Source organism: Amblyraja radiata, chromosome 34, assembly GCF_010909765.2.
Source record: "Amblyraja radiata isolate CabotCenter1 chromosome 34, sAmbRad1.1.pri, whole genome shotgun sequence".
Taxonomy (NCBI): domain Eukaryota; kingdom Metazoa; phylum Chordata; class Chondrichthyes; order Rajiformes; family Rajidae; genus Amblyraja; species Amblyraja radiata.
This window is the reverse complement of record NC_045989.1, coordinates 13,158,583-13,183,077: the sequence shown is the minus strand read 5'-3', so window position 1 is coordinate 13,183,077 and position 24,495 is coordinate 13,158,583. Positions and strand designations below refer to the sequence as shown.

Here is a 24,495-nt window from a genome sequence, read left to right as displayed (position 1 = left end):
TCTTCCAGCACAGACCAGGGTTTGTAAAATTCAACATTGACAGCATTAAGAAAACGCGCTTCATTGCCCCCTCCCACTATTTCGCCGAACAGCCACCAATTAGAAGTAGGATAGGATATTCCGTCATTTGTTCACAGCTCTGCTGCACAGTAAGAGGCAACTGCTGTACAGTAAGAGGAAGTAGAAGCAGTGAAATTCAGCAGAGGAAGGAGAACGGTGCTAGTGCTGCTCAGTCACCTCCTGAAAATGTCGGGAATAGTTATCCCATTACTCCTGTTTTTTCATTCCGTCTGCAGCTTGCCCGAGTTTTCTTTCAAAGGTAAGGCATTTTCTTTCAAAGGTAAGGAATTTTCTTCAGAAGCTCAGAAACAGGAATCATATTTCTGATTGTTCCGGAGCCTCTGGCATGAATTTTCCAATAAATGCGACGGGAGCTTTGTGCAGGGAGTCGTGGTGAGAGCTTCTGATGGGGAAAAAACTTGTTTAACACGGCAAATTATTACCTAGAAATCACAGCTCGGGGGTTTGGTGGATATCAGCAGGTTTTCAAAAAAAAGGAAGTAGATATGCTTACAAGAAGGATATATATCTTTAGGGCCGCGGTTATAGAGCACAGGAGCTGGGTAATTGGAAAACTTTCAAAAATCGCTGACACAATGGGCAAAACTATCTTCCGTTCCACATTATTTTATAATTTTTAACTCAAATTGCTGTGTGTGGTCAGGCCATTCGGCATTAACCCGTCTCATAGCTCGCGTTTAATTTTCAGGCAATTGCAGACTGTACTGAGACAGGTTCGAACGGTACCAACTTGTTTACAGATATGTTGGAAACCCCCTTGTATGTTCCCTTAATACTGGGTGCTCTGGCTGCTCTCCCGTCGTTTCTTCTGCTATTGTTCCTGGTGGCTACACAAAATAAAATACTTGTTTTTTCCATTGCATCATTCAAATCCCCTTCAGAACAACCCAACGCGCTTTAACACTAATTGAGGATTTTAAAAAAAAATGTTGTCATGACTGTTGTTAGGGAAATAAAATCAGGGCCTGGGAATGTTTGGTTTCAAGTGCGGAGCATTTTTCACTCTGAATCAGTCGTTCTTCAGAAGCCAGGGCACCAAAACCCGGGCTGTAGCTGCCAGTATTGGCAGGTTAATACGTCAAACAGAAATGTCCTCCTGTCGATATTTTTCCACAGATCCCTTTGCGAACCGTATGGCCTTTGTTGTGTGTAATATTGGTGGGGTTACCTTGTACTAGGTTGTGCTGCTGGTGAACTTAATATTAATGAATAGACAGTGTATGAAGAAAGCCAAACAACAGACCAAGTAGTTTAAGACCGGTAATGGAGAAAGTTTCAGAAACAATAGTTAGCAGACAGATGGATAAGTCAGAGTCGTACAACATGGAAACGGGTCCTTCAGTCAATTGGGTCCATGCCCATCATTGAACAAACATTTATACTACTATTTTGTTCTCTTCCCCCCCACCCATTGCAGGTTCTATCACTCATTTACACATTTACCATTTACAGTGGCCAATAAACCTATCAATTGACACATCTTTAGGATGTGGCAGGAAACTGAACCACAGGGGAATCATGCACACAACACACACAACATCGAAGGCTAGGACTGGGCCCTGATTTACCGCAGCTGCTCTGCTGCACCGCTGTACTGATTAGAAAAAAGGAAGCTGGCAGTATGAAAGATAAATCACATCCACTTAGCAGTAACGTGGTTGATGTATATTTGGACTTCCAAAAGGTATCTAATCAAGTGCCATTTAGCATTTTGCTAAATGCAGGCAAATAGGACTAACTCAGGGGCACAGCACAGCAGTGGAGTTGCTGCCTCAAAGTGCCAGAGATCTGGGGTTCGATCTTGACTACAGGTGCTGTCTATGTGGAGTTTGCCATTCTCCCTATGGCCGCATGGGTTTCCTCTGGCTGCTCCAGACATGCAGGTTAATTGTAGGTTCATTGTAGGTTTGTAGGTCTGCCTTGTTGAAGGTACACAACGATCTGCTTCTCGCCATCGACTCCGGTGACTGTGCAGTCCTGCTCCTTCTCAACCTCAGCGCAGCGTTTGATACAGTGGACCACACCATCCTAATTGACCATCTCCAGTATGGGGTTGGTGTTGATGGCATTGCCCTGAGCTGGTTTGTTTCCTACCTCAAAAATAGGAGTTTCTCTACCAACATAGGCAATTCTTTCTCTTCCCCAGCTAGCCTTTTCTGCGGGGTGCCACAAGGCTCCATCCTTGGTCCCAATCTCTTCTCTCTGTACATGCTGCCCCTCGGCCAAGTCATTCAAAGGCACGGCATTTCTTTCCACTGTTATGCAGATGACACAGCTCTATCTCCCCCTGAAACCCAACGACCGGTCAAATTTAATCAGCCTCATGCACTGACTCGAGGACATAAAATGTTGGATGGCCCAGAACTTCCTCCAACTAAAGGAGAGCAAGTCTGAGATCATCCTACTCGGCCTCTCCGACTCCATCAAAACTAGGCAGCCTTGGAAGCCTAACCTCCTTAGTCAACCCGCACGTCAAAACTCTTGCCGTGATATTTGACTCCGCATTAAAGTTTGACAAGCAAGTTAACTCTGTGGTAAAAGCTAGTTTCTTCCAGCTTCGTGCCATAGCTAAAATCAAACCATTCCTCCAATTCGACGACCTTGAAAAAATCATCCATGCATTCATCTCCTCCCGCTTTGACTACTGCAACTCCCTATACTCTGGCATCAGCCAATCATCCCTGTCCCACCTGCAATTGGTTAAAAACGCTGCAGCGAGACTTCTGACGGGCACTCGTAAAAGGGACCACATCACCCCGATCCTGGCCTCTCTCCACTGGCTCCCAGTACGGTACAGAATCAACTTTAAGCTCCTCTTATTCGTATAAAAAGCCCTTAATAGGCTTCCAACCCACCCCCCTCCCCCCCCCATATCTAAAATCTTCTAACCCACCATTCTGCCTCCAGGTCCTTCAGGTCGGCCGACTTGGGGCTACTGATTATCCCACGGTCCAGGTTTAAGCTCAGGGGTGACAGCGTTTTTGCGGTTCCAGCACCTAAACTGTGGAACAGCATCCCTCTCCTCATCAGAACTGACCCCACCATCGACTCCTTTAAATCGAGGCTCAAAACCTATTTCTACTCCCTAGCGTTTTTTGAGGCCCTCTGAGGGGGTGCCGTAAACAGTTCATGTATGTATGAGGTCTGTGTACCATTGTATGTAGCACATTAGTATCTGCTCAGATGTACAGCACTTTGGTCAACGTGAGTTGTTTTTAAATGTGCTATACAAATAAAATTGAATGATTGATTAATTGGCCTCTGTAAATTGTACCTAGTGTGTAGGACAGAACTAGTGTACTGGGTGATTGCTGGTCAGCGTGGACTCGGTGGGGCGAAGGGCCTGTTTCTACACTGTATCTCTAAGATAAACGAAAGGATGGGCAACTTTGTTTGTATGGCCGTGCATAACTCTTTGGCTTTAATCTCGGTCCTGACAAGTGGGACAGCATTGATTTGGATGAACGGATTCCAATTAGGGAAGAATTGATAGAAATAGGAATTTTTGATACAAACAGTATTGGTAACATGGAGACCTTGGGAATGGAGGGAGGGCAATAATTTAAATGCCATAACTGGAGTTAATTTTCTTTATTTTGTTTTACAGAAATAAGTTATTTCAAAGAATGGATGATCATGGTAATTATTTCTGTGCTGCGTTGATCCTTTCTGCCATTCTGTCAGAACCAATCGTACTTGTATTTCTGCCGTGTTTTATACCTTGGTCCCTCTACCCGAGATGGATTTCAAGTCAGAGTTTTGACTGAGTCACCCATGTACCAATTACTTGAGAAGCAAGATCCCTCTTGTATTTTAAAGAAAGCCTATGTGGGAATATGACATTTAAAAAGAAGAACATTTCTCAGAATAGGAAAAAGTTTTGTTAAGGCCTTGTAGAATTCTTGCTCTTGATTTGTCAGCTACTGGACAGAATTAAGGGGACTTTCCATCAGACAAAATTAGTTCCTTCATTGTGGGAAGACTGGAATTAGACAAAGCTACTAAAGGTTCAGTGGTTCATGTTATCTTCACAGTTAATCTTTTACACAAATGTTTTTTTTAAAATTCAAGCCTGTCTTCCTGCTCTGATGCCAAGGTGGATGTTAAATATCCCACGGCCTCTTTTGGAAGATCAGTATAAAACTGGATCTGAAATTGCAGAGGAAAGTAGGTAGGAGTAAAGAACAAAAGTGAAGGTCCATTATAGAAAGGCCCAAGGCAGAAAAACAAGTAATGATAATGATGCTGCGGGGACAAACTGCATTGGTAATAGGAAAATAAATAAAAGACTGTTGTAGAGCAAATGTAAATACAAACCGAACCCATACCTACCCAAAACTGTTGAACTTGCTGTTTGGTTCAGAAGGATGTAAAAGACTAGTGAGTTAAAGAGAGCTTTATGGTAACAGAATGGGAGGCTATGGAAAGGGAGGTCAGGGTGGAAATGGGAGGGAAATTAATGTTATCAGAAACTCAGGGTGACAATTGGGCAACAAAGGAGAGCATTCCATAAATTTGTTAGCCTATCTGTTACTGACCATTAAATATATAATCGCAGGTCAGCAAAGCAATTCATGTTGAACTGCACAACACATGAGCCTTGTTGGCTTGGCTAAGATTTATTATGGCTAGATTAGCTTTTATTGCCCATCATTCTCTAACCTTGTACAAAGTATCAGGCTGCGCCACATCAGAGAACTGTTAAGAATTAATCACATTGCTGGGATTTTAACAAGTCTCAGATTTAGCCAAGACCTCTGGATTATTAGTCTAGTAATTAAAACTTTTTTTTAAAATGCTAACAAAATACAGATTTATTTCTAGGAGAATAGAATTTAAATGTTATAAAGTTCTATAAAACTTGGGAAGGGCACGTTCGGCTGGAAATAGACCCCCATGGAGACATGGCACAGCAGTCTTGTATCTCCAGAGACATGGCTTCAGATCAGACCTCAGATGCTGTCTATGTATGCCCAGTTCTCCAATTTCCTACCAATCTCCGAAGATGTGCAGACACAAAATGCTGGAGTAACTCAGCGGGACAGGCAGCATCACTAGAGAGAAAGAATGTGTGACGTTTTGGGTCAAGACCCTTCTTCAGACGTGAGATTCCAAAGATGTGCAGGTGGATTAACTGGCCTCTGTAAAGTAATCTCTTAGTGTAGGTGGCAAAAAGACTCAAAGAGGCCTAGTTAGATGTGGGAGTGAATGAGTGCAGAGTTGTGGGGAGATGAATAGCTGGTGAATGGGACTGATGGGATTGCTATGCTGAGTGTACCATGGACCCAATAAGCTTACTGGCCTCCTTTTGCTTCAGAGTAAGTTTAGTTCTACCACTGTAGTGTAAAATAGAATGGAAGCTGTGGAGAAAGTGCACAAAGCAGACTGAGAAATGAATTGTTGTAATGAAAACAGTGAGTAGATCGGGCTTTGTTTCCTTTAGAAATGGCTTAAAAGTGACATGGTAGAAATCTAAAATTATGAATGATAAGTCAAGGTTGTTAAAGAGAGAATGCTTCTATTTGTTGGCAAACCCAGAACTTAGCCTGATAAATGCAAGGTCGTTTCTAATAAATTCAATGGGAACTTCAGAATAAATTTCTCTTGTAGTGTAATTAGAAGTTGGAACTCTCTGCCTCTGGGAATAATTAACTTGTATACTTTGGATGCTTTCTGAAGGAAATTAGAATGTTGAGAGAGTTTGATGCGATAGATTAGGTCTAAGGCTCCTTTGGTTTATAAACACCAGCATAAATTAATTGGGCCCATTGGCTTATCATTGTGCCGTATATTCTATGTGTATCTATATTGTAAATGAACACAATCAACTCTCTATTGAAAGTGATTCCATTTACAAAGGGATGCAAATCAATAACTGACAACACTGATTTGAGATAATTGGCAAGAGATCAGAGGATGGATTAGAAGATGGTATTTAATTCAGCAATTTGTTGAAATCTGGATGGTATCGTATGAAAGAGTATTATAAATCATTCAACCGCACACAAAGGAAATTGAACAGATACTTGAAAAGGAATTGCAGGTCCATGTAAAAATAGAATACAGTGGATAGTTGGTGGTGGTTGGGGAGAGAGGACTTTGAAAAGCTAAAGTCTTTGGTATGCAGTTTGCCCAAAAGATCTTTAGTGATGCATGATCTGCATTGGTCTACAAATGTTGTGACCCATCTCATGTCTTTTACCATTTTGTCTGTTTCAGACATTTAGACAGGTAAATGAATAGGAAAGGTTAGATGGATATGGGCCAAATGCGGGCAAATGGGAATAGCTCAGATAGACATCTTGATTGGTATGGATGATGTTGGGCCGAAGGGCCTGTTTCCATGCTATATAATTAAATGACTCTGAAAACAATTCATAATAGTGACTTAACATGGAGTTTAGTAACGCATTTTATTTGATTATGCTTTCTGGGATGTTTTACTGCATTATAAGATGATACGTAAATCAAAATTCTTGTTGATTCAAGATAATATTTTGCTTGATTCCATTTCTTGCGAGCAGCACAACAAAGACTACAGCTCAGAGGAGTACACCCACAGGCTGCAAACCTTCATCCAGAACAACAGAAGGATTGATGACCACAACGAAAGCAGTCGTACCTTTCGCAGTGAGTTCACTCGAATATATAGTGGCTTGCAAAAGTATTCATACCCCTTGAACTTTTCCACATTTTGTCACGTTACAACCACAAACGTAAATGTAATTTATTGGGATTTTGTGATAGACCAACACAAAATGGCGCATAATTGTGGAGTGGAAGGAAAATGATACATGGTTTTCAAATTTTTTTACAAATAAAAAAACTGAAAAGTGTGTCGTGCAAAAGTATTCACATGTTGAGGGTCAGATTAGTGAAGCTTTAATCCTGTGGTAGAATGGGTTTTATAGACAAATCATCCAACCTTATTCAAGTTCCTCCACTTCATCTGTTCCTAAGTACCCTACACACTTAGATTGGATGAAGAGCACGGTCATGGCGCAGAGATCAACAGATTATAAAAAATAGTTTATAGTTATTTTTATTGACCGTTTAATAAAACATCATGGATTGAAGTAGCTTCATTTTAACGATTGCCGTGCTAATTATAATCTCCATGTACAACAGACTTAGTACAACAGTTTGGAGGAAAGCACTGCACTCTGTCAACTTTACAGTTGTGAAGTAATACCATCAATATAAATGTTTAAGAAAGAACTGCAGATGCTGGAAAATCGAAGGTAGACCAAAATGCTGGAGAAACTCAGCAGGTGAGGCAGCATCTATGGAGCGAAGGAAATGAGCGATGTTTCAGGTCTGAAGAGGGGTCTCGACCCGAAACGTTGCTTATTTCCTTCGCTCCATAGATGCTGCCTCACCCACTGAGTTTCTCCAGCATTTTTGTCTACCATCAATATAAATGTTGTGTTTTGCAGCATGCAAGCTTTACTATTTACACTGTAATACCATTTTGGAGGAATAATGTCAAAGCTTTAACTTCTCATATTTTGAATTCCCTTTCTACAGTGGGTCTCAACCAATATTCTGACATGACCTTCAGTGAGTTTAAGACACTGTACTTGATGAAAGTACCACAGGTAACAGCTTCTTTCCGCTCTTTGCTGCTAACTTTCTACCTGGATTTCATGCTAATTCACTGCCTTCAAGTTTCTCTGCCCATTACTTATGGTTTCCCTTAAAACAGGCACCATTGTGATAAGATAAGGTCACTATAGTAATTGGATATCCATGTGTAAAACACACAAAAAAATATAGAGGAAGTCAAAAATTAATGGCAACTACAGAGGGTTGTGACAGTATGTTTAACCTCAAATGAACTTTGTCTCCTACGCTTGCTCTTTAAGTTGTACAGTTTTCTTTTGAAATGCTTCTCTGGTGGGCACCTCTCTTGTCTCTAGTTTAGATGATCATGAGTTCATTACATGAACATGAGTCCAGCTACATATACAATCAATGTCAACATTCCCGATCCCAATACAATGGAGAGCATTAGAAGTACTATTGATTAGATTTTCTTTAACCAAATTCAATCCACCATTACACATGGTCAGAAGATGAAACATCGCAATTTCAAAAATAAAACCCACAGCCCTGGCCCCTACTCCCAACTTTATCACATTGCCATCTCCAAGTCGGCTGCTGCCTTTCCTACAAAGCATTTTGAGACATCCCTAATGAAAGGTGCTTTGGAAATGCAAATGCTTTCTTTCACTTGCTCTATAGTTGGTTTTCAAGCGTTCATGGCTCATTCATCCACATACTGATTTAAATCCTCTGTCGTGATATTGTATAGAAATTACCAGAGGTATGCTATGTATATGTATATATTTTATATATATATATTTTCCCAGTTGTGTGGTTATTGCAGTATCTTATGTTGTTTCAGTAGTAACCAACTAACCAGGTTGTACAAGGCAGGGAGCTGGTCAAATGTGTATATAATATCTTCATCATTATGTTAACAAGAACATTATTGTACTTGACAGTGGAGAAACTCTTTAAAACTAACAGGATTATCTTGAACTTAAGAGTTGATGATTCAACATATGCTATCGCATGAAACATCCAAGTGCCTCACTAGAAAGAAAAGTGCTATAGTGCGGGTAGGATGGGATGCAGAATGATTCAAGGTATCATCTTTCAAATGAGATCTTAAACTGTTCCCCAGGCCATCCTCCTTCTCAGTTGCAGACAATAGATTCCAAGGCACTATTTGCAGCAAGTTCCCCCAGTGGCAAAGTGGACATTTGATGCCATTGTTGAACTTCCCCAATATATAGATGGATAGGACCGGTTTGGAGGGATATGGACCAAATGCGGGCAGGTGGAACTAGTGTAGCTGGGACATGTTGCCGGTGTGGGCAAGTTGGGCTGAAAGGCCTGTTTTTACACTGTATCACTCTATGACTCTATTAGGAACCAACACTTGTCGCTGAGCTAAAGAAAATAAAGTTTGATATACATCTGAGCGATATGCCTGTTGGTACTATCCTGATGACAAGGTCTTTCATGGCAAAAGGGGCGTCCATCTATAATGTGGGGAAAGATTGACAGCGGGCTAAACCATGCCACCTTAATTAGCTTGATTGTCAAAACTATCAATGCTTAAACAGTTGACCTCTTAAAAATATTCCCAAACTTTTCAGAAACATCTCAAATTTTAGCAAAACAAAGGAAAAAGTCAGAAGTAAAGATTCTAAAATGCTTACATTTCTTAACATTATAAAAACAAAAAAAACTAAATGTTAAAGATTTTAAAAATGTTAAGATTATATGGTTTTACGTAAATAACATATGTATAAGTCTTTATATAATATCACTTGTCCAAGGCTTTTCCATTCAAGCCACTGGGTTTCCTGGTAATATTCCCTGTTTTCAGGGAAGCTAGTCTGTTTCTTTGTGGTCTTCATATGGAGCCTATAGTTGGAGCTGGGGGCTTCCAGTGCCAAATTGCTTGATGGGGCACTAGTTCTTCTATTCACACATGTACAGAAGCCTTGAGCTGGAATGCTGGAATCCTTGCTGTAAACTTCCTAGAAAATCCAAGCCCTAAATACAAAATTAAAATATTCCAGGTGCTGGGAATCTGAAATGAAGAGCTGGGTTCCAGACTGCAGTGAATAACTATCCTCGGGCCTTGATAGCTTTGGGTTTATCTTTGCAAAATATAAATTGTTCCCTCTGTCTCATAGAACTGCTCGGCTACACGAGGGAACCATTACTCAAAACACGGCCCGTTACCCAAATCCATGGATTGGAGAAAGAAAGGAAAATTTGTCACGCCCGTAAAAAATCAGGTAAAGACAAATGATTCACTCAATCAGGTACAGAAAGAATAATAAGTTAACAAAAAAACATAGTCAGTGGATGCTGGAAACCTGAAATAGAAACAAAATGCTGAAAGTATTAATCTGGATTATACTGCATATATCGGGGAGAAACAGATATAACACATCTTTTTAATCAATTGCAGATAAGGTTAAAGCACACAGTGTCTGTCAGCATTGTGTTGTTAGCTAATGAATTGGTGCTGAAGTGGTTCCTAAAGCAAGATGCACATAAAGTAGTCTGATTTTACAGCTATGTCTATAACTCAGCAAAACGTCTGTACAGCCAACAGATGGCCAAAACTGGAGAAAAGCGGCAGTGAAGAAAGCGAATGGCATGTTGGCCTTTATAACAAGAGGAATCGAATATAGGAGCAAAGAGGTCCTTCTGCAGTTGTACAGAGCCCTATTGAGACCACACCTGGAGTTTTGTGTGCAGTTTTGGTCCCCTAATTTGAGGAAGGACATTCTTGCTATTGAGGGAGTGCAGCGTAGGTTTACAAGGTTAATTCCCGGGATGGTGGGACTGTCATATGCTGAGAGAATGGAGCAGCTGGGCTTGTACACTCTGGAGTTTAGAAGGATGAGAGGTCATCTCATTGAAACATATAAGATTGTTAAGGGCTTGGACATGCTAGAGGCAGGAAACATGTTCCCGATGTTGGGGGAGACCAGAACCAGGGGCCACAGTTTAAGAATAAGGAGTAAGCCATTTAGAACGGAGACGAGGAAACACTTTTTCTCACAGAGAGTGGTGAGTCTGTGGAATTATCTGCCTCAGAGGGCGGTGGAGGCAGGTTCTCTGGATGCTTTCAAGAGAGAGCTAGGTAGGGCTCTTAAAAATAGCGGAGCCAGGGGATATGGGGAGAAGGCAGGAACGGGGTACTGATTGCGGATGATCAGCCATGATCACATTGAATGGCTCGAAGGGCCGAATGGCCTACTCCTGCACCTAATGTCTATTGTCTAAAAGCATACTATTATTACAACTGCAATACTCAGAAGATGAAAGCAGAATACAAAATTATGGTTATAACATACACTTTCATGCATTTAGAACGGGTGATGGTGATAGAAAAAGTTCCCAACTACCTTTTTTTAACCAGGAGAGAGATCAATTATGTGGCTTTAACGTAATGTCATTCGCCCCTCTCCAGCCTGCATGCCCAACTTGGGATTGATCATAAACAATGGGGAAACTATTGTCCTAAACTCATATTGGTTCCTTGAGCTAGAGTTTCAGGCAGTATTTACTCTCAACATACAGACTAAGATGGTGGTCAGGGTAGTGTCTACAGTCCTCGTCAGAAACTGATCCAGCTTCTCCTTGAACGCAGTGAGTCAACAACTACAGTAGCAGGTAGCAACACATTTCTCTCAGGAAAACAACTGGCCATCATCGCAGTACACTTACACCAATGGAGTTTAAGCTCGGTTTCATTCTTCTTCATTTGTTAAATTGAAGTAATCTATAATTATTTCATACGACTATGGCAGTTTGCCTTTAATTTGCATTTAACCAGTCCCTATAAAATAAGAAAGTTCCCTAAACCGCTTCACACAAGTGTTATTAAAGTATATTTCTCATTTAACGATACATTAAGGCAAATCTTGGAGAAATTCAAACTTTCTTGAATTTTCTCCCGAGTGACCAAGTTACACGATGACCTGCCGTTAGCGCTACGGTGGTCCACGGTGGTCCACGAATGCCGTACTGTTATCGCACGAGGTTCCCACGATGTTAAACTCCGGTTAACTCTTGCGTCAAGTCGCCCCGTGAAAAGGCCGCTTAAGAGAGGTAGATTTTTAAAGATCAAAGAGGTAGAGAGGGAGATTGCCTTAGGTTTAAGGGCCTGTCCCACTTTCCCGAGTTATTCACGAATTCTCCCAAGTTTTCAAACTCGCAGAATGTTCGTGACGAGTCCGTAGAAGGCCGTAGGAGTCCGTGGATATATCATAGCGGCTCGTTATGCCAGCCACAGGTACTCGGGGCATCAGGTGAGTCGGGACGTTTTTTCAGCATGATGAAAAATGTCCACGAGTAAAAAAAAATAGCCCCGAGTACCTACGGCTGGCATAACGAGCCGCTACGATATATCCACAGACTCCTACGGACTCGTTACGAACATTCTGTGAGTTTGAAAACTCGGGAGAATTCGTGAAAAACTCGGGAAAGTGGCACAGGCCCTTTAGGGTGTCAGCCCTCTAAGTAAGGTCTAAGTGGGATTGTAGGAGCAACTCCACTGACAGCAAAAGTACGTTTGGCTTCCAATCATGTCTATTTTCTGGTTTGAGTAACGTTAATTACAGATTGCAATCTCCACAGGGTGGGTGTGGAAGCTGTTGGACCTTTTCTACTACAGGATGTTTGGAATCTGCAGTTGCAATACATTCAGGAAAACTTTTTTCACTGGTAAGTGTTGTTCCCAATCTTTGTTTATCTGAGTTATTGGACAACTTTCCAAAAATTGCATGAGGCTAACATATTTTCAAACTTCTTGTAGGCAGAACAGCAACTTGTAGACTGTGCTCAGAACTTTAACAATCATGGATGCTCTGGGTGAGTGAATGTGCAATGTGTTATACATTTTCAAATTGGACTTTTCGAATGTGGAACTAAGAAATTATTATCTGGTTCTTTTTATAAGGACCTATCATCCTTACCACAAAGCCTTTTTAAGGAAGAATTTATCTTCACACAATCTTTATTCCATATCTCTCACTTCTCAGAGCATTGGAGAAATCTCTCTCCTAGTTCTGAAGAATTCAAGTACTCTGCATGGAATCAAAATTGGAAAAGTCTATCCAAAAGTAAAGAATACTGTGCTTTATGATTAAAATGCTTTTGATCTAAAATAGGGACTCGTTTTGTAAAGAACTCCATGCCTATTTCATATTTTACACTATTGTTTTCAATATTTCACCAGGGGACTACCAAGTCAAGCCTTTGAATACATTAAGTACAACAATGGGTTGGAAACTGAAAAGGATTATCCGTATGAAGGAAAGGTGAGATTTTACATTTGTAACTACACAGTTAAATAGAATTGATGTCCTTGTTCAATCACTTAACTTTTGCAAATGGACAAATAAATTGCTGGACAAGTTTAAAAAAATGGCACCAAAATATACCTGTAAACTAAATTGGAGGATAGTAAAACCCGTGAAAACTCGAAGTGAAAATAATGTGAATGTTGAAATTTAAGCATGTAATTATAATTAGTTGACTGATGCTCTTCAGCATGTGCACTTTTATGATATCAACAAGCAAGTCTCGTGTAACTATTTCCTTCTGGACTTGTCACAGAATTATTATTATTGTTTTTCCAATAAATGAGACAGCGGCAGTGCAAGGGAGGGGAGAGGCCCATGTTAGACCCATATTTAATCTTGGCTAGTGCTCACTTGGCTGATCTTGGTCAGGGTCTTAAAAAAAAAATCAATTTAGTTTACTGCGAGAGCTCAAATAAGTTAAAGAAGATTTCACTCAAAGGATGCAGGCCTCAATTGGGAAGGCCAGCATTCATGCCCATCAATAAACGCTCATTAATGATTGGCTTGCTTGGCCCTTTCAGAGAACAGTTAAGATTCAATTGCTTGTGGGTCTTGAGACACAAATATCAGACTGGGTTAATATGATGCACTATCTTCTGTATTGAAATAGATGTGTTATTGTAACAACCAATAGTACAGGACACGGGAACGTACATTTTTTATAGTTCAAGCTGGTCACAGAAACTAATGCTGAATTACAGATGTAGTTAATTGATTTGACATTGATTCTAATACAATACTGCAAATGTGGATGAACCAAAGTCCTGTAAAGCTACATTAGGACTCTCTGACTCTTGTACTCAACGCCCTGACCTATGAAAGCATATTCCTTATTTGCCACTTTCAAGGAGCTATAAACTTGGACACCAAGATTCCTCCACATCAATGCTGTTATAGTCAAACCACAAATGTGTATATTTTCCCCTTAATATTGACCTCACAAAGTGGAACTTTGGCTTGCATTTTAATGGTTTGGTTACCTCGTATAACTATTAATTCCTTGTCTTAATAATTAACGTATATTTATTTATTTGTTTGTTTTGTTATTGCATTAATGTGTCTGTAAAGCTACAGCAAATAAGAATAGCATTGTTCTGTTTCCAGTGTATATGATAATTAAACACACTCTTTACTTATCTTGAGACTGGATAGGCTGGCCTTGTTTTCCCCAGAGCAAAGGCAACCAAGGGACACTAAGAAAAGACATAGGTTTAAGTTGAGAGGAAGGAATTCTCAATGAGATTTGAGGGAAAAGTTTATTTTTGCAGAGTATGGTTGAAAGAATGCCAGCCGTCAACATGCCACAGACTACGTATAAATCCCACGCACATAATTACAGGCAGATAAAATTTAAAAGTAACTGGTTATAGTTATAACATACTGAGTTAAGCTAAATGGCTACTACATCTGGAACATTGCCAGAGAAGGTGTGGAATTGAATACAATCATTACTTTGAGATACTTAAACTCTTCCACAAGCAAGGATATGGTCTAAATAGGGGCACATGGGATGTGTAAGTGTGCAGGAAGATGGGCAAGAAGGTCGACTGGCTTGGATGAAGAGCAAAAGGAACTGTTTCCTTGCTGTAAAACTACGACTCACAAAAGGCATAGAATCAGGGCACTCAGTCACAATAAAACTAAGCAGAATCAGCATGGTTTTAAAGATCAGAACTTGTGCTTCACTAACCTATTAGAGCTTCTAAAAATATAACCAGCATTTAGAAGACAGGAACGAGCCAGAGGGCATGTAATTTTGGATTTGCAGTAGGCCTTTGATCAGATGTCATGCAGTGGACTATTGAACTAGATTAAAATTTGAGTTGTGTATATATGTTGAAAACAGCATGAATTTGGATTCAGCACACTGACAGACTACAGGATAAGAATACACAGTTCATCCTTGGGGTAGCATAGATACATGCCACGAGGGCATGGTTGGGTCTATTTTTATAATTTACTTTAACTTCAATGAGAGGACAATGTAGTATATTCATGATACATTATTGATCATAAAATACTAGGTAAGATTATGAGGAGTCTACAAAGATGCATTTTGAGTGGGCAAAATTATAGCAGGTGGAGAATAAGGTGGTGAAGTGTGAAATTATCTGCTGGCAGGGTTTTTTTTGAAGTGTGAGACAGAGAAATGCAACTTGGAGAGATGTCTGTGCTCTTGTGTATAAAGCATAGAAGAGTAACAACTGGATTCAGCAAAAGAGTGAACTGGTATGTAGTGGGTTTGGATGTTACCATAAGGAAGGCTGGTTGCAGCTATACAGGGTTTTGGTAAACCAAGAGATCACAGGTGCTGGAATCCAGTACAAGAAGGATTTCGATCCAAAACATTACCCATTCCTTCTCTCCAGAGATGCTGCCTGTCCACTTGAGTTACTTCAGCATTTTGTGTCTATCTTCAGTTTAAACCATGATCTGCAGTTCCATCCGACACGAAAAACAAACTGCTGGAAGAACTTAGCAGGTCAGGATGTGGAGGCAGAGGTGGGTCAACATTTCAGGTTGAGATCCTGCATCAGAACAAGATGCTAGGTCTTGACCCAAATCATCAACCATCCCTTTCGCCGCTGATATTGCCTGGCCCTCTGCCTTCCTCCAGCATTTTATTTATTGCTAGGCCCAACCCTGGAGTACTTTGTACTGCTTTAATCTCTCCACTTTAGGATGCAAGTTTTTGAAGGGGTGCAATGGAGATTAACTAATCTCACAAAGTAATAAAGTTTAATACATTCATCTTCAAAATGTTGAGAGTAAAACTCAGACCCAAAATCTTAGAGTCTGTCCAACTTAAGCCGAGTGAAAAAGCAACCAAACTGCAGTTAATATTCCTATTATAATCTTCTTTCACCGCTCATGTTTCTACCAGAATGGATCTTGCAGGTTCCAGCCAAGCAAAGCAGTCGCATTTGTCAAAGATGTGGTGAACATTACAGAGGTAGGTTGCTAATCTTCCTGGACTACAACACTCACTCACTCCTTTCTAAACACAACTGAATTAAATTGGACCACAACTCAATGCTCAAATTAATTTCAAGCAAGAAGGACGGAATGACCTTGTATTTTTTCCATTGATCAAAAGGGAGCCATCGTAGCTTCGGAAGGGATGGACCATGCTTGATTATAGTTATGGACAGGGAAATGATTATAGATGTCTTCACAGATTTCTACAAGCCATTTGATAGCCTCTCTTAATGTTATTAATTTATAGGATATGGGCAGTGCTGGTAACAGCAGCATTTATTTCCCACACATAACTACTTGAGAATGTGATAGTGTGATCTACATCAATGATTTGGATGAGAACATACAGGGCAAGATTCGCAAGGTCATCAGAGAGTATTGAATATAGCAGTTGGGAGGTCATGTTGCAGTTGTATAAGACATTGGTGACACTGCATTTAGAATAATGTGTTCAGTTCTGGGCACCATGTTATAGGAAAGATATTGTCAAGGTTGAAAGGGTTCAGAAAAGATTTACGAGGATGTTGCCAGGACTAGAGGGTGTGGGCTGTAGGGGGATGCTGAGTAGGCTGGGTCTCTATTCCATGGAGTGCAGGAGGATGAGGGGGGGATCTTATAGAGGTATACAAAATTATGAGAGGAATAGATCGGGTAGATGCACAGTCTTTTGCCCAGAGTAGGGGAATCAAGGACCAGAGGACATAGGTTCAAGGTGAAGGGGAAAAGATTTAATAGGAATCCAAGGGGTAACTTCTTCACACGAAGATGGTGGGTGTATGGAACAAGCTGCCAGAGGAGATAGCTGAGGCTGGGACTATCCCATTGTTTAAGAAATAGTTGGACATGGATAGGACAGGTTTGAAGGGATATGGACCAAGCGCAGGCAAGTAGGACTAGTGTGGCTGGGACATTGTTGGCCGGTGTGGGCAAGTTGGGCCAGAGGGCCTGTTTCCACACTGTATCACTCTATGACTCTATGGTGGTCACTACCCACGTCCTTCTGCAGAGGGATCGGGATAAGATGCACAGGCAGTTCTTGCAACAATTTCAAACAAGATTGACAAAACCATCTCCAAACAGCATGTGAAAGGCGGCACATTGATGTAATGTTAAAAGTTACAAATACAGTATTTGATTGTTCGAGGTGTAGCTGACATAATATGTGACAGTTCAAAAGAACATAGAAATAGAAGTAACTTTCTAATTCAGCCCTTTTTCCTGCTCTGAAAAGTTTTATAGATTTATGTATATAAAATTAGTACACAATTAATTAAAAATAATAAAGACCCTGGATATAAAGATTAAGGGGAACAGTTATGCTTCAGTTATACACCTCTGGCCTGGTCAAATTAGTATGCATTGGTCTTGAAAAAAGTAGAGTTGTTTTACCAGAATGAGAATCTCAGGAAATTAAGAATCAAGTTTTTTAGTAGTTAATAAACAAATACACACAAAAGGAATAATAAGTTTGAGACCAAATGTAAATTGATGCTCAATTATTAATTTGAAACATGACCATAATAGCTTATTGGTGATCAAAACTACCAAAGAATATGCCATTATTTAACGGAAATATTATGATTCATTAGACCAAACAGACCCAACAGGTTGAAAGCCTTAATTACAATTCCATGTCTAGTGTGTTATTGCAGTACTTGTGGAAGTACATCAGTCTAACACCTTGTTTGTTTTACAGTATGATGAAAATGGCATGGTGGATGCTGTGGCAAGATTGAATCCTGTCAGTTTGGCATTTCAAGTGACTGATGATTTTTTAAGTTACACAAGTGGTGTTTATTCCAAGTAAGTTTCTTGAATCCATAAGTACACAGTTCAGTTTCAAACAGCTCAGGTGTCACAAAAGACGTTTTGCTTATCAGCATAAATGGAAAGTCTGAACTGCCTTAACGTCCAAGTGTAAATGCTGGGAGATCTGCAGGGAACTTGGCATCTCCCGGGAAGTTAATGCATTTTTCTAATGAAGTTGGTGGAAGTAAAATTATTACAGGTAAGTACTCCCCTCTACTGGATCCAGTATAACTGCATGCTAGTTCCTCTCTTGTTAGGTTGCAAACCGTAGTGTCTCCAGTGATCCAGGGCCACTGCTGAGTTTTGTGTTCACAACAAGTTCATGTCACATTTAACTAATCAATAGGCATTGTGGGTAAAATCTCTCAGTAATTATTAAATACCTTAGAGTCACGGTCTATATACCCCATTATTACCCCTATACCTATACCCCCATTACCCCTCAAACCCCATTATTATGATCAAGCCAATCCCTCCAACCTACCCCTTCATCCACACTAAAACATTATGGCCTTGTGTATGTCAGGTGCACTTCTGACCATGTATTAATAATGTAGAATTTTGGGCTCATTTTATTATAACTGGAAGGCTTCTATTTATTAACAAATATTTGGTTACCAAAATACACCAACTATACCAAACAACACCAACATCACTACAGTGGGGTTGAATGGCTGTTTTGGTCTGTTCACAAATGCCTGTGTCAATCATGATTGCTCTGCACATCAACATACCCATTTACCCTTTTGCTTCTTTGATTATATAGATTCACAGAGAATCATGAGAGGCTTAGATAATGTCAATAGTTATAGACTTTTTCCCCCGAGGAGTCCAGAACTAGAGGGCATAGGCTTAAGGCGATTTGGGAAATATTTAAGTGATCTGAGACTAACAGTTTCTTCGCACAGACCTCGGTGCGTATGTAGAATGAGCTGTCAAAAGGTGTTATTGAATCGGGTATGCTGGCCATATTTAAAAAACATTTAGTCAGGCACATGGATGGAAAGGTTTAGAGGCTTATGGGCCAAAGTCAGGCAAATGGGACCATCTCAGCTGTAAAACCTGATTGGCGTGGACATGTTTGGCAAAGGGCTTGTTTCTTTACTGTATCACTATATTTATGTAACTTCTGTTTAAGTGCTTCTGAACTGATGGCCTCTGTCTTGTAGTGGAGAACTCCATATTCTCATCATCCCCTGTGTATGGAACTTTCTCCTGAATTACTTAATTCGATGTATTAATGACTTTCTTAAATTTACAGTTACTAGTCTCCGGCTTCTCCACAATGGAAACATCTTCTCCACGGCTACTCTGTCAAACTTTTATTTAAACTTAAAGATCTCCATAAAGTTATCCTTTAACCTTCTGTTTTTGAAGGGTGGGTCTGGAATCCCAAGACAGAGGATTTTGAGGGATTACAAACATCCATGTATTTGGAATAATAAATTCAATGAATTTGTCTCACTCCTGGTCTCAAACATTTTCACGTCCTCTAAAGCATGCAGTTGAGTTGATGTCTCGTAACCCAGTGCATAGTCCTCTCATTCTTCAAGTGAAAAGATTCAACTTAGCAAAAATCCTCTGGTGTTCACTTCTGGGTTATTTGATGTTTTAGATACTTTTAGTAGGTTTGCCTTTCTAAAGAACTTATTAAAAATATATATATTTAGCTGACCTCGTGTTTCGCATACAAGGACTGAGGGTATACGAGATGTTTGAACTGAACCAGGGCACCAAAATTCAGTGCCAGATCCCAGCATGAATTTCTGAATTTATAATGAAGAATCCCCATCTAAACCTGTCATCCTGCAATGAAATCTTCTGTCACTGGCGATGTTGTAATTAGCGTGTTAAGTTTCCGGGGACAATTCCCATTGTAACTATTGACAAAGTAATTTATACTACAATGGGAAATGTTAACCTATGCAGAAATATATGAATTTTATTTTTTCAAGTTATTGAAACTTATGGTATTTAAACAATTCTTTGACAGCAAAAACTGCGATTCGACTCCAGACAAAGTGAATCATGCTGTGTTAGCTGTGGGCTATGGAGTATCTAATGGGACCAAATACTGGATTGTGAAGAACTCGTGGGGACCCAAGTGGGGAATCAATGGGTCTGTAAATTTCTTCAATGTCTTAACAAATAGTTTTTTGTCAAATAACTGCATACTTGAATCAATGAGATTATGATTAACTGGCAGTAACATATACCAGTTACACTGTTTAATAGCTGAGCAATGAATACGGAAGATTACTGGCCTGCAATTTGATTCACTTTATGTTGCTTTTTCAATTCCTGGTCCCATATGTTGATCAGTCTGTACGAAGGCTCAAAGGTAATTTTGTTGAAGGCTCTAAACCCCTCAAAATATCATTTAATAAGATCATGAGTGGTCTTCTTCTGCCAAATCCCCAATTTAAAAGTATATATATATTTAGTCTTCAAAAATGTAAGTTCGTACCAGTGCTCATTTTTGCACGTGTATTTTAGCGGTGATCTGCAATGATAAGATAAACTAAATCGAGGACAAGAGGCCATTAGGTTCAAGTGCAAGCCTTGCTTAGACATGGGGGGGGCATGAGATGGGGGCAGAAAAATATTGGTGTTTGAAGTCTGAGCACTGGAGTCAAATAAACTAACTCAACACTGACTGTAAAGGGGAATATGGAAAAATGAGGTTGAAAAACATGCCTTTGAAGGACGGATTCATTCAAGGAATGTGCCCTAGCTCAGTTAAACTGGTCAAGGTGCACAAGATCAGATGGACAGAGAGAGAGGAAAGCAGATGGCTGTAAGACAAAGATCAAAATTGTGTCTATCCATAAAAGGCAAGATTCTTCCCAACAGAATGGTGCAGCACAGGAGATCATTCAGCACATCATGGTTTTGTTGGTTCTTTGAAAGGCCTCCATTAATGTTGCTCTTCACCACAGTGCCATGATTCCTGGCCCTTTTCAACTATTCATTTGGTTAATTACCCTTAGATTTGTCTACTACTACTAGGTGTATCCTACCTGCTACCACCCCCATTTGCACGCACGCACAACTCTTGTATGTCAGTTGTTAAATCTGTGTCCTCTAGTTAGCCATCCTTCTGTCTGCTAACACCCTTTACAACTACTCTGAAGTGTCCACGATCCATGTGTGTTTGAAATAAATATTTTAAATGTATATTGGTTTCCACATCGTGTGTCAATCATCATTATGAATAGAGTACTGTGGAAACTGTAACATCGCTCTGTGTAATAGTTCACAGTCAAGCAGGATTTCTTGTGCTTATCCATGAGAAATGATGGATACTGAGTGTGATAAATTGCACACCTACATCCGGTGATGTCCCTCGGACCACAGCAGTCATCTGGAATCCCTGGTTAAACAAAGAAGATGTGGGATGTTCTACAAAGTTTAGCCTGGGGCAATGACAGTGATATGCCAAATTAAAGTAAAACAAAATCAAAAGGTAACAAATTAGATTGTATCCAGTGACCACTGTGTCCTGCAATTTTAGCAGTGCCCACTGTTGCAAAAGTGCAAGGCCTTGACTATATGAAAGTGGTCAAAAATCACAGACAGAAGATTCCTCCAACATATCTGCATCTGTCTCCTGATACCTAGTTCAGACAATAAATATGTTCCCTGTCCCTTCATTGAGAAGATTCCCAACTCTGTATTCTCCCTACTAGAGCAGACTTTCAGAGACCAGGAGTGCGTGATGACTAAAGATTGGATTCGAGCTGCAGGCCTGTGAGATTTTGAAATGGGAGCTGTACCTTGATTGAAAGATACAGAATGGAAACAGGCCATTCAGACCATGGAAACATACCAAGTCCACACCGACCTGTTCACACTAATTCTACATTACCATACCTTCCTTCCACTCCCTACATACTAGGGGCAATTTTACAGAAACCAATTAACCTGCAAACTTGCTTGAGTTTGGGACATGGGAGGAAACCGGAGCACCTGTGGGAAACCCACACGGTCAGAACGTGCAAACTCCAAACACTCGAAATCAGGGTCGAATTTGCGTCTCTGATATTCTGAGGCAGCAGTTTACCAGCAATGTCATTGTGTTGCCCAAACTTCTCAAACTGCAGGTAAATGTGAAAGACAAGCAGCCTGACAATGAAGAGTCAGAGTTCTTTCATAGCAAACACTCCTGAGACACTGATTTGCAAGAGTTTTATTTTGGAGAATAATAAAAATGTAGGGGAGTGTAACTGACCTTAATGGATTGGTTTAGTGGATGCAAAGATTTTAATGCAATAACAAAAAGCCGTTTAGCGACAGGCATGGATGCTCAAAAGACAATGTCTGCATCCTGCAGTTTATGGAAGTTTGGTGTGCGCAACATTGGCAGGTGTATATATGAACATATGAAATGGGAACATAAGTTGACGACTTGGCCCATCTGCCATTTAAGAAAAGCGTGATATGATTGTTCATTCCATTACAACTGTAACCACATTTCAAATTAACTTAATTTGCTATCTGACACTTAAATCTGTGTTTTATTTTAGCTATTTCTACATTGAAAGAGGAAAGAACATGTGTGGATTGGCTGCATGTGCATCCTACCCCATCCCCCAGCCCCTGAAATGAGGAATGATCCAGCTGCAACATGGAATCTCAAAAATGGAGTGCTGATTACTGCTTTAGCAAAATGCATTTATATTTCCAAATCAATTTAGTACTATTTACATTTTTGTAAAAAAAAGTGAGTTTTCACACGATTTAAGGACTCTTATGAGTGCAAAATAATCTATTGCGTCCAGATTTCTAAATTCTTCATGCACTAAAATCAGTCAAACTGGAATCAAATGCACATTTAAAAAAATGAATCTCAACTGACAAATGAATATTGATTTTTTTCCTTAAATCTAAATCCTGACTGACTTGTTGAATGAAAGATTAATAGCAGCAAAGAAGGGACAATGCTACTTAGAAGTCAACAAAACAGAGTAATCTGATCCGGATTCTGATCAGGATTTAGTAAATAAAACCTAAGATTTAAAAAAGTGTTGTAAATTTGAAGCACAATTAAGAGCTGTTTGAAATCGACAACAAAATCGCAACAAGCCATGAGAGGAGAAAAAGCACTTTAAAGTTTCAGATGTAGACCTGTTAACAGAACTGGAAAAGAGGGGTGACATAACCCACTTCATGAAACTTTCAAGGAGAGAATGCCAAAGGCATGGGATGAGAGCACACACAAAAATCAGTATAACAAGTAATATAAGCATTTTTAATCATTCCTGTAGTTCCTTTCTCTAACACCGGCAGCAACCAAACCCCAAATAAAAATTACCCTGCTCGCACACTTTCAACAACCAATTAAAGAAAATCTTAAAAAGGAAGGAACCTTTATAAAACTAAATCGTTAGATTTTAAATCAAAAAGCAAAATATTTCAGGTTAAAAATCTGAATTAAAAATGGAAAATGCTGGAAATTCACAGGTCAGGGGAAATGTACAGGATTAATGTTTTGGGTTGGTTATGTTAGAACCATCAGAATCTTGTTACCCTTGTTGACCAGACTTTAAATCCTCCATTATCCAATGGTTGTGAGATTCAAGTTTCATGGTGGACTTCATGTCGTCTCCCCAAACTAATTTGTCATGAAAGAGGGGTAGGAATTTGAGTGTCCCACAAACAAAAAGCCTGTGAACAGAAACATTAGGCAGTACATGAATGCCACTTTAATCAATTGATAACTAATTTGTTGTGGATTTCATGCATTTTCTGTTTTTATTTTCAAATGCAAAATGTGAACCACATTTACACTGCAAATACTCTTGCTGTGTGTGGCAAGAAAAGCATACATTTACATTTGCTGTAATTTGATCATAAAGCCAGTTTGCTATTCTGTTTCAATCGCAGCTTCCAATCAGTCATGCAGGATACCTTGGGTAGAAAGGAACTGCAGATGCTGATTTACACCGAAGATGACACAAAATGCTGGAGTATCGCAGAGGGACAGGCAGCATCTCTGGAGAGAAGGAATGGGTGACTTCTGAAGAAGGGTCTCAACAGGAAAAGTCACTTCACTCCAGAAATGCTGCCTGAGTTACTCCAGCATTTTGTGTCTATGCAGGATACCTTAATGTTTGCTGTTAGTTATATTCATTAGTTGAAAGATTACAGGCTAGAATCTTGAATCAAAATTGCTTTTATTGAAATGCTTAAGAACAATGACCAGAGGAATCAATTCAACCAATTGAGGCTTTTGATTTAAGCTTGATCTATATTAGTTCCAACTTGCTTCAATAACACTTAATATCCTTCATTAATACATCAATTTAAAATTTATATTTTCAATTGACTTTTATGCTCCACATCTTTTAAAAAGGGTGAGTTTCTAAGACCTGCTTAACGCTTTCACAGTTATCCTCACTCAAGCAGAGTTTTAATTGTTAAGTATTTTTATGCGAATCATATTTCTTTCACAGAAATAAAGATTGTATCTTTTTGAGAACGTGCTGGGTTTTTTTTCATGCATGAAATGGCATTGTCATTATGTTAAACTTTATATTTCCAGCAATTGTTATTTAATGTTTATATTTTTATTGTTCAGTCAACAAATGGAAAGCATTTTCAATTTCAATTCTGCAAGTTTTATGCAGAGTTTTCCCTAATTTGTACCAACAGTGTATTGTAATTCCTACCTCAAAACGTTGACTTTCCAGTTTTCCATACAACTATTTGTGTTCTCTGCAAA

General features: G+C 39.6%; 1 protein-coding gene across 1 annotated transcript; it reads left to right on the top strand.

Moving 5' to 3' along the window:
- On the top strand, positions 1–24,252 carry ctsh (cathepsin H). Its single transcript, XM_033050278.1, has 12 exons — positions 1–319; positions 3,689–3,720; positions 6,606–6,711; positions 7,609–7,679; positions 9,795–9,899; positions 12,256–12,342; positions 12,434–12,489; positions 12,857–12,938; positions 15,868–15,936; positions 17,659–17,765; positions 19,765–19,890; positions 22,298–24,252. Exons 1-12 carry the CDS (start codon positions 247–249, stop codon positions 22,377–22,379), a joined length of 996 nt encoding a protein of 331 aa, XP_032906169.1. The 5' UTR covers positions 1–246; the 3' UTR covers positions 22,380–24,252.
- Positions 24,253–24,495: the final 243 nt, after the last annotated feature.

Coding starts and splice junctions, on each gene's coding strand:
- ctsh (XM_033050278.1), top strand. CDS start 247: ATGTCGGGAATAGTTATCCCATTACTCCTGTTTTTTCATTCCGTCTGC. Junction 320..3,688: donor GCCCGAGTTTTCTTTCAAAG/GTAAGGCATTTT, acceptor TTTGTTTTACAG/AAATAAGTTATTTCAAAGAA. Junction 12,343..12,433: donor CAGGAAAACTTTTTTCACTG/GTAAGTGTTGTT, acceptor AACTTCTTGTAG/GCAGAACAGCAACTTGTAGA.